Below are 11,065 nucleotides of genomic sequence, written 5' to 3'. Positions count from 1 at the left end.
GGTATTCAGGTGCATGTCTTTGTTGCTTTGAACAATGTTTATTAGCCAAGAATTTGTAAGGTTAATGAGTCATTGTATGAATGAACCTAGTCATTTAATCTATTAGCTGTCATGTAGTACTCCCTCTGTTCACTTTTGTAAGACGTTTAAGACAGCTGAAATTGAACTGTTTTGGGTGTTGTCTTAAATGCCTAAAACGTCTTACAAAAGATTTCAGCTGTCTTAAACGTCTTAAAAAGTGAACAGAGGGAGTACTAATTATCGTGGCCACTCATTAGCTGTTGATGTGGGGTAATATAAGATGCTGAGAGTACATTATTGATGTTTGGCATTGCTTGCACTTTCATTTCTTTACTAACACTTATTTATGCAAGTGAATATCTTCAATCTATAGCTTGTTATCCATAGGTGGCGGCTCTGTTTCTATGCCTTTGAAAGAGTTGAGGATATTATCTGTGGATTATCTCTTCAATACTGCAGCATATACAGGTAGGGTGAAGAAATATTAGTTTGTGTAACCCGCATGGACTTCCATTGGTGGTGTTCAGAAAATTGGGCAGCTAAAATTTTGTGGGGAAGCACTTACTGATACTACTATGTTTGTTGTAAGACTGGGGTAATACGGGTACAACTTCACCATCCATTGTTTTTTACTTATGCTTCCCCACTGCGTTTTTAATATAGTTCATCATTCTCCTACATGAATCCTGACTAGACTGTTAAAAGTTCTAGGTTGCTTTATGTTGCTGTAGAGTCCTGCTCTCTACTAGAGAGCTGAGCATGACAATGTTTTTTTTATAATAATGACCACATCGGAATGAAGATGGTGCATTGACTGTCCGAAATGAGGACCAAGAACCAGATTCTGTAAACTCTTTGTAATAAGTAGAATCAATTGTATAGCCTCGCTTTTGATTAGCTGCCATAGGATGGGATTACAGGATGCCAGGCACCTGTCCTGGTAGATGCTATTTCCCATGCCAAGTGCTCCAAGTGTACAGTAGAACATATGTAAACTCTCAGGCGAATGACTGTCAGAAAGTAGGACCCACATAACCAGATTCTGTAAACTCTCAATAACTAGAAATATTTGCTGCGTCAGTGTAAAGATAAGGGTGGTTTCCCTATCACGGCTGTGTTGGTTGAGGGTTCAGTTCTTGCTGAATCGATCTGTGAAATTGCAGCATGACAGGCACCTGTTCAGTTACTACCTTTAGCTTACTATATCTTTCCCAACAATTTTCACAGCCTGTCAGAAAGTTACTACCTTTAGCTTACTATATCTTTCCCAACAATTTTCACTTGGTGCTCATATGTGTATACTGTGTGATACACTGATACTCCCTTGGTTTCTTTTTAGTCTACATATAATTTTTGTCTGAAACAAAGTTTCTCTAGTTTGACTAAAACTTATAGGAAAAAAAGTATCAACATTTACAATGCCAAATAAATATCTTTAGATTCATTATGGAATGTAGTTTCATATTATGTATATTTGATATTGGAGATGTTAATATTTTTTTATACAAATTTGGTCAATGTTTGTAGAGTTTGACTAGACACAAATCTTATATGCAGAGTAAAAAGGAAGGAACTGAGGCAGTACATCCTTATTTACAATAGGTTTATCGTCGGGCCATGCTGAAAACTGTCGGTTGACCTCACGCATCACTCCAAATCATTTTTGGGCAGAATCTGTGCTTACTTTTGTTAGGGGAGCTAGCAGCTGGTGCCGTTGTGTTAATCCGGAACATGACGGTGATTAATTTGATACTAGATTATATGTTACGATTTGCAGTTAACACGAAACCAGTGTTGCTGTCTGCCGCGTAATGATACATCTTATGAGCTTGTCGTGGGATTTCGAAATCCATAAGTGTCTCGAAAAGAGAGGACTGAATGAGATGTTGCATTATTGCTAGCGCCCCTGTCCACGGCGTAATGAGACACGACGATGTAAAAACGCTGGTATTTCAGAAAACGTTTAGATGATAATATCCCGAAAAAAGCGTTTAGATGATATTTCAAGCAGCGACTCTGGGACGGCACGGTTTACAGGCAGGGCGCGGGCTGCATCGGCCATCACTGAGCTGAATTCAATATCCAAGGGCGTAAAACACGGGAGATCAATTCCATTTTGAAGGAGGTTTGCTCTTGGCAGGAGGAGGAGTGCTGTTAATGGATCTACCATGGGCCCTTTTAATCTTGTTAATGTTAATTTGCTTCGAAAACTAGCTAATACTGGGTGCCAACAAGTATCCCAGAATGTTCTCACCTTAGACTTGGGTGCTGCAAGCTGTTTTACACGCTCACAGTCATCAGCTCCTAGATTAATAAACAAACCAAACAAAAAATAAATTCTTTGACCAAATCAGGGGCATCAGGATCCACTGGGCCGGTCTTAGAAGCCCACATAATAATGATAATCATCTTAGAGCCCATTATCACGGAGTCACATCACCACGAGCAGTCCCACACCCAATACTGCCCCCGCTCCGTTCTTCCAATCCGAGCTTTAATTAACCCCGGCGAGCTGCGACAGTGTGTTAGAATATCTGTTAGTAGTAATTGTATGTGTACGATTGTGATGTGATGGGTAGAAATATGCCTGATTACTTACCATGTATTCCCTCCGTTCGGAAATACTTGTCCTAGAATCAAGTATATAGCTAGCTTATAAATCAAGGCATATCAACCGAGTTAATCTGTACTCCCTCTCTAAACTAATATAAGAGCACCTCGTAAAAAAAACTAATATAAGAGCGTTTAGACCAAAGGGTTATACGCTTCACAAAAATGCATCTGGTTTTCTTATAGGTCGAGGCACTGATCGGCGAGCCATGGAGAAGACGATGCCGCCAGGAGATGGAAAAAACCATGGTTGCATAATGAGGGCCATCCGCTGGTGACCGCCTGCCATGATGACGACGCTCCGCACCATTCGATGGAGCCACTCCCCGCCATTGTCCCAGTAGTTTGCGAGGTTTACTCCACACATCTTCAGTCTTTTTTTCTTCTTCTTTCTTTGAGCATGACCTTCTTCCAATCATGGACTACCCCCATCTTCCAAGGAACCTTAGCAAGGCATTTCTACCATTAATCAATGGCGTTGAGTCTCCATTTTCGTAATTTGAATGGTAGAGGTCCGCCCTCTCCCATTCTTGCACACAACATACAAGCACATTTTTGTCCAACAAGTCAGCTGCGGCCTTCTCCTTTGTCCTTGCTTGACTTTGGCGAGCAGACCCGATCATGTTGTGCGCAATTCTGCGACCAAGGAATGGACTGTGCTGACGGGACATCCAGGTCGAACCATTCCAAACGCTTTCTTAGGATTCCACACGGTTGTTCTGTACCACTTCATGGTGTTCGCGCTTTAGATCCTTGGTGTGCACGATGCTTGAAAAGTGGCAATATACTCATCAGAAACCAGACAGTGGGCTTATGTTCAGAGTAAGCTGATGACTTGCCAAGATGTTGAGATGTTGGACAATCTCAAGGACACTTGTATGCATGGAAGATAGATAATTCTCATGGTTGTCAACTTTATATTTGGGTTCTTGAGGATTATGGTACTGATAATTCTCATGATTGTCAACTTTATATTTGGGTTCTTGAGGATTATGGTACTGGAAAGTGAACCCTAAAGCACAATGTTAACGTTTTGGAGCTGTTTGGAAGGCATCAACACAAACATAATGGTTCTTGTGTGATGTTTGCAATTCATCCATATTGTAATGTGATTTTCCTTACCAACAAGGAGAAGATGACATTGTCGTACGACATGGATAATCAGAAAGTGCATGTTATCTGCACCGAATTCATGGATGGTCTATTTTAGTTATGTTCCATTTTTTGTGGAATTGCCATCGGCTACGGGTCAGTGAGGATCAGTGGTTGCCATGGGCTTACTCTGCTAGTTTCACAACATCACTTGGATATGTTGTAACCCATATGTCTACAGTTTGCTATTCCTATATGTTAGTATTCAGGTGCATGTTTTTTGTGACTTTGAGCAATATTTGTTAGACAAGATTTTGTGAGTGTACGTTTTAATTGTATGAATGAAACCTAGCAAGTAATACGGGGAAGGACAATACCAACAAAGGATTTTGACGTTGCAAATAGACGTCAAAAAAGGGAAGGTTTGGGGGAGTAAGGATGTCCGCCACGTTGGACATGGACACTCATGGCCCACCATATATCACATGGAGCCCTCCCCCTCCGTCCCTCCTCCATGTGCTCTGTATCCTCACCCTTGGCGACGACTGTTCCACGAGTTTGGTTCTTGAAGGTTCAGTTCTCGCTGAATCGATATGTAAAATTACACCATGAGAGACACCTATTCAGGCATTAGAATGAATGGGATTCGGCTATCTAGATACATCTTTTTTTATCCATTTTGATGACAAGTATTCTCGGACGGAGGGAGTACGTACCTGTAGGCTTTAGCTTGCTAGCTTTCCGAACAATCTTCACTTGGTGCCCATATATGTGGCGTTAAATTTTAGCCCAGTGTGTAACGTAGTATGTGATACATCCAACACAACAGTTGTTAGATGGTCTTCCTTGTTTCCATTGTATTTATGGCTGGGCCATGCTGAGAACTGCGTGCGGGTTGATGTCACGCCTCACTTCAAATGTGCCACCGCAATGGTTTGTGTTAATCCGGAACCCGGCGAGTGATTAATGACCTAGGTCATGTGTTGTCCTAATGTGCAATTAAACACAGTGCTAACGTTGCTGTCTGCCACGTAATAATGTATCCTACGAGCCTGTCGTGGAATTGGGACATCCATAAGGAGGAGAGAACTGAAGGAGACGACGTTGCTCTCGACGTGACACTGTAGCTGCTGCTACTTATCTCAGAAAAGTCTGATGCATCGGTCACCACATCTCGGCAAGGATAACAATCTCATGATAAAGGTGGTAAAAGTGATATTTGAAATAGCGACCATTGCCTGTATGGCTGTATGGCTACGAGTACATTTCTCGGCGGTGTAGGCGATGTGCCCGTCGTTGGCCCGTACGTGATCACGTGTCCAGTCTTCGGCAGGCGTTTTCGCTGGTATTATTACGGTGATCTACAAGATGATCATGTTCACCGTCTTGTCCCACTCCAAACACATCGGTTAATTAAACTTGCTCGCAATAAGCTTTGACCTAGCCATGGCAATTATACACTCCAAGGAAATATCCAGACAAATCTACTGGTTGATTGCGTTGTGACGTGAAGGGTCAAGGAAAAATATGTATTGCTACTGTGCAGTAACAGTATACATGTCGACCAAGATGTACGTGTGTGTCGTTGCTGGCGAGGCATCCGTGCGTGTCAGCAGTTATATATGTATGCTTGGTCGATGTCGGAGGCAGCACGCGTCGTAGGCTGCAAGGAACGTTTACAATCTTGCTAAGCTAGGTCGTGCTTCGCAGCTAGGCTTAATTAAGGCTGACACGGACGCGTGATATGATATGATCATATCGGATGATGTAATTTAATTTTGGTGCGACTAATGCGAAGAGTAAAGCTTGGGAAAGGAGAGTTGGTGCCCGAAGGAGACGGCCCTTGAACTTGCATTATCAATTTGATCAAGTTTGACCGTATGCTCCCCGCAATACAAAACAAAAAGGTTAACAGTTTGTTACAAAACAAGAGAAGAAGGCTGCATCTACGTACTATAGTAATAGTTTCATCAGCTAAGAATTTGGTTTGAATTCGATTTGGAAGGAAAAATGGTGGAGGACAATTCCATGTTCGAAGGAAGCTGTTTTTTGTACGAGAGAAGTGTTTTTCATTTAGCAAGGGCACTAATTATCTGGTTAATTGCTTCAAAAACCAACGGAGTAGCCTCTTCCCCCTCTCGCGACCGGGTTGTCCCCCGCGGGCGACCGGCTGCTCCACCGTCCGCCTCCCCCGGAGCCTTGCCCCCTACCCCCCTCCCGCCGTGGCCGGGGTGCGTCACCTGGCAAGACCCAGACAGCGCCGGCGCCCCCTGCTTTTCTCGGAGGTGCTCCTGCGCAGCGCAGCGACGATCCGGTGCGGCGGCGGTGCGACTTGGTGTTGGCGAGGGTGGTCTATGGCGTGGCGGCGCTAAGCGGAGGCGCGGGCTGGCGGCACCCGCTCGGCCCAGATATGGGCCCCTTTGGGCCCCATCTGAGCAAAGGCGGGCTGGCAGCTCTTCTATCGATGATGTAGCCCCTAGAGGTGAAGGTGGTGAGTCGGGATTCTGGGTAGTGGTGGCGATGTCGCAGGCTTGTTGCAGCATGGTGGCGGAGGTTTGCGGGCCCGAAGGCCTGCTATGCTCCTGTTGCCGTGGCCGGCCGGCTACCGCGACGGCGCTGGAGGCAGTGACCTCCCGCGGATGGAGGCAGTTCCCTCCCACGCGGCCTCGATGCTGCCATCCCCATTTCCTTGCACTCCCATATTCCGTCCTCTAGACCTCGCGATGGTGATCTCAGTGAGAGGGCATGAGTGGCATCCAAACCGTGGTGGTGCATGCTGGTGGGTGGGAAACTGGATGGAAGACCACGGATCATCTGGGTAGTGGTTTTGGGGGTCGGGAGAAATCCTTGTTGGCTCATCTGGCACCAACGCGGTGCCGCCTATTGGTGCCGTCATTCACTCCTGAAGGGCGTCAGATGTACCCATTACCCACTTTCCTTCGTGTGTCGGGGAAAACCCTAGGACATGTCCAGGCAGTAGTGTCGTCATTGTCGCATTCCTTCTTGAAGGTGTTGTTTGGTACACGGCGTTTCGGTGTACTTGGAGTGTGTGGTGGGACGACTCCGAAGGGGGCAGTGGTGGCGGGTCATCCGCGCTTCGTCAAGCTTCTGTTGTTGACATTAGTTTCCTTTTTTTAGGCTTGATGTGTTGTTTGGCCCAGCAGGTGTTCCATGTGGTTGCGAGATTATAATTTACTAGTAGAATGAACAAAGTGTACTGCATGAAGTTCAAGGAACATATGAAATTCACCCGAAAAAGAAAGAACATATGAAATTGATTTTACATGCTCAGGTCACCAATAATACAATATGATGATAAAATAGTACAACAAGCAAACAAGCAGAGTACAAACTCAAACAGTAGGATGCATGCAGACCAAATGCTCTACGGATCCAGTACGTCGTCAGAACGGGTAATAGCTCCGCCGGAACGCGGTGGCGCTGGCGAAGAGCCCGACGAGGTCCTGCCTGTACGGGAGGAACGACCTCCGGCGGCCGTCATTGCCGCCGCCCTTGTGCGCGTACGAGCTCCAGACGTGCGCGTGGCCGCCGGCAGCATCCGTGCCGCCGCTCCTGACCCCCTTGCGCTTGGAGGCGGAGTTGGAAGGGCTGGCGTCCAGGAAGACGAACTTCTCCTTGCCGTCGCTGTGGCTCCGGCCGATGAGCCGCTGGCTCCACCGGAGGACCGACCCCGTGGAGCCGCTCTTCCGGCAGCGCGCCGGGGATGACGCCGTCAACGGTGAACCGGGGCAGCACGAACAGGAGCACGTCTTTGCCGGCCGCTTGTCCACGCCGTCCGGCTGCTGCTCCGCTCCTGCTCCGAAGCCGAACGCGTCGACGAGCAGAAGCCGGCCGAGCGGCACGCGCTCGGTGGCCGTCGTCGTCTCCGTCTCCAGAGCCCGCTGGCGCGCCGGTGAGCGCGGCTGGCCGAAGACCGGGTAGAGCAGACCGGGGCCAACCCGTGGGCCGCCGGCGCCTGCCAGAGGCGCGGCCACGGCGAAGGTGAAGTCGCCGGCGCCTTCCATGCTCTAGCTACAGCTACTAGAGCTACTGTAACATCCGGTTCTCTTCTCACGCGCCCGCCCTAACTAACTACGTACTGCCATGTCCTAGTACGAGCGGTGCTCAGCTGCTCCTCTCAACTCGGAGCCGTCCGTGGGCATACTTATACGAACACGCCTTCCACTCTTGCTCGGCCTTCGACTTCAAAGTTGATCGAGACAACGAACGCTGAAATGGATGTTTCTTTAAACAATCACCACGTACGTACGGGGAGAGGGTCCCGCGTGAATGCATCCCATTGTTAGAGTCTGGACTAAAATGGAGCCTCCCCATGCGTTTGGATTTTCAGCCGTCGGATCTGTTTTACCAGTCGCTGCTGACCGTTGGATCTCGGGCTCGGTCGCTGTGGGCCGTCGGATCTTTACCCGGTCTTCTCCACCCGCCCGATATTTTCGCTATGAGCCGAGTCCCGCCCGGCCGTGCCACCGCGCGTAATTACGCTACCCTGTTGAGGGCATTCTCGTCATTTCACGTAAAATGGTATAAAAGCCGACTGCTCCTGCGTTGGAGACCTAGCCGCCTCCTCCCTCCCGCACCCACGCCTCCCCCGCGCCCAGCTCCTCCTCTATGCCGCCTCCTCCCATTCCCTTACCCTATCTGGTCCCCGCGCCACCGCCTCCTCCTTCGCCCAGCCCGCCAGATCCCCGCTGTCATCCCCGCGTTCACACGGGAGGTGCTCCGCCTCTTCCCCCCTCCTGGTTTCGGGCTGGGCATCACCTTCGTTGCCGGTGTGGCTCCGATGGACTCTGGTAGGCTCCTCTCCATCTTCTCTCTCGCCCCACGCGCGGTTCCGCTTCTCGTTGGCCACTGGGTGTAGCCTTGCAGGGGCGCATCGGGCTGGGCCCGCACCGCACAGCCATGAGGAACATAGAAGAGCACACCACCGGGCCGCACAACAGGCAAGGAAGGAGCGCCGCCGCGGAATGGGTAGGTCAACGCCACAGATTGGGGAGGAGCGTCGTCGCCGCCTGGACCAAGCTCCCTGCTCCACCGACCAAGGACGCTCGATTCCGGCTACCTGCAGCACATCAGGCCATCCGCTAACAGGTCCCTTATCTTGTTCCTCGATTAGTTAGTTGTTCTGACCACCTGTAATACAAACCAAACTGAACTGATATGTGAGCCTGCAGTACAACTTATCTTCTTTCTCTGAATATGTATGCCATGGTTTGACCTTTAGATATAGCAGTTCTGAAATTAGATATTGTTCTAAAAATCAGATATTGTTGAATTTAAGAGAAGCTACAGCAATCAATCGTAGCTAACTGGTTGTATGGATTCACATGGTTTCCAGAACTCTTTTCATAGCTAGCTGATCACGGTCCTTGCCTTTGCACCTAAGCACGCATAGGGTTCTAGATTGAGGTAGCAGCTATGTCTCATTCAAATTCATAGGGAGCTCAAAGAGGAGTGAAGTCACCTTGCTTTGTATGTCTCGTGTACAAGCCCTTGTCATGGGTCCAATTGGACTTGATAGTGAGTTAGTGTGATGTCTCTGGGATACTCTGAATCATGTTGGTTTATATTGTTCCAGAGGAAAGGGTTGAGAGGTGGGAGTGGCAATATTCGAGGACTGTTGAAACATTGCACCCAGGGGAGGTTTAGCATGTTAGGAGCATTGAACGCAAAATTCATAAGGAGGCAATTATTTTGACTAATAAAATCTTTGATGCCTAGACCATTGAAACCTTTTTGTTTTCAATAATTTTTCAAACAATTAAACATAGTTCCCCTATCCATGTTTCCACACCCGCCTGGAAGAAATCACGCCTAGGCCTTAGATCATTTTTTAGTAAGAGACGGAGAGCATACATGATGTGGACAGAAAGGGCATCAAGAAAGGATGGAAGTAAGGTCAAACAACCTGAGTTATGATTTTTGTGCGCCAACAACTGAGATAGTTTTGGAGGGTTTTCAATGATGGGTTGAAACTTGAAAGGCGGAAGGCAGAGTATGCCTAGAGGAAGGTGGAGACAGAGCAAGCAAGTTATGTGGTGATGGCAGTTGCAACGTCAATTGTAATGTCCACAAGGATGAACATAGTTTTGTGAAAGATGATGGACAAAGGAAAACCGGCCGAGATTGATTTTTAGATGTTTAGCGACTTTTGAAAGAGGAGGCGATGATTTCAGTTATAGTTTTTCAAAGGAGATAGATGGTGTTGCATACTGCGGAGGAAGCAAGAGCAAGGATTCACATGATGTTGGGCCAGTTTAGGATAGCTAGTTGGGAGCATAGTGATAAAATAAACCGAACCGATGAGCGGTTTGGATTGTCGGTTCACCTGGTTTGTCGGTTAAGCTGCCGGTTTCTAAGATGTAATAGCTTGATCATCCCATTGCTGCGGGAGAGGAAGGAATGCATAAATAAAATATTTTTCATGAGAAAACTTTTAATCCATTTATCAACAGTCAAGGTAGTACAAAACACACTAGAAGTAAAATTTACATCTAGGTCCGTAAACCATCTAGCGACGACTACAAGCACTAAAGCGAGCCGAAGGCGCGCCACCATCATTGCCCCTCCCTCGTCAGAGCCGGGCAAACATTGTTGTAGTAGACAATCGGGAAGTCGTCGTGCTAAGCCTTCATAGGACCAGCACACCAGAACAGCAACTGCGCCGATGAAGAGAAGCATAGATCGAAAGGATCCAACCTGCAGACACATGGACGTAGACAAACGAAGACCGGATCCAGAAGGATCCAGCAAACACAAACGCCAACCGGATCTCACAGGATCCGCCGGAGACACACCTTCACATGCCCTCCGATGACGCTTGAAGCATCTCCGAGACGGGGCTAGGCGGAGAGAATCTTATTTCATCTTCAAGAAGCCGGCGCCGCCTCATCTTCTTGATCATGACACAAACCCTAACAAAATTCAGAAAACACCTAAAAACAGAGAACCAACTTAGAAACAAACAATGAGGAAGGACGAGTGTATAAACAAAATATTAATCTCCCTTCAAAGGGCATAAAACAATCAACTAATTGTAGTTGCACCAAGGGCCAAAAATCCACCTACTATCATGATTCTTGACAAACTTCCCTTTGATAATATATGAAACCAATTCTTAAATCAATGAATTGAATGAACATATAGATTCAGTGTATGCTTTGTGCTGCAGCAAGCTCGTTTACGCACTATACTTCAGAAACAGACAAGGAAAATTTTCCAATCATGCATTGACACGGTAGCACGCGTGTAGATCAAATACTGTACGGATCTTATAAGTCAAAACGGGTGATAGCTCCGCCGGAACGCGGTGGTGCTGGCGAAG

The 11,065-nt window shown here is 47.4% G+C and overlaps 1 protein-coding gene across 1 annotated transcript; it reads right to left on the bottom strand.

Moving 5' to 3' along the window:
- Positions 1-6,968: 6,968 nt before the first annotated feature.
- LOC119344179 lies at positions 6,969-7,847 on the bottom strand. The gene has a single exon (XM_037614761.1). The coding sequence runs from the start codon at positions 7,746-7,748 to the stop codon at positions 7,128-7,130; it is 621 nt and encodes a 206-aa protein (XP_037470658.1). The 5' UTR covers positions 7,749-7,847; the 3' UTR covers positions 6,969-7,127.
- Positions 7,848-11,065: the final 3,218 nt, after the last annotated feature.

The sequence above is a fragment of the Triticum dicoccoides genome, chromosome 1A (genome assembly GCF_002162155.2).
Source record: "Triticum dicoccoides isolate Atlit2015 ecotype Zavitan chromosome 1A, WEW_v2.0, whole genome shotgun sequence".
Taxonomy (NCBI): domain Eukaryota; kingdom Viridiplantae; phylum Streptophyta; class Magnoliopsida; order Poales; family Poaceae; genus Triticum; species Triticum dicoccoides.
Note: the sequence above shows the minus strand (reverse complement) of the source record. Positions and strands in the feature narration are given on the sequence as shown.

Coding starts and splice junctions, on each gene's coding strand:
- LOC119344179 (XM_037614761.1), bottom strand. CDS start 7,748: ATGGAAGGCGCCGGCGACTTCACCTTCGCCGTGGCCGCGCCTCTGGCA.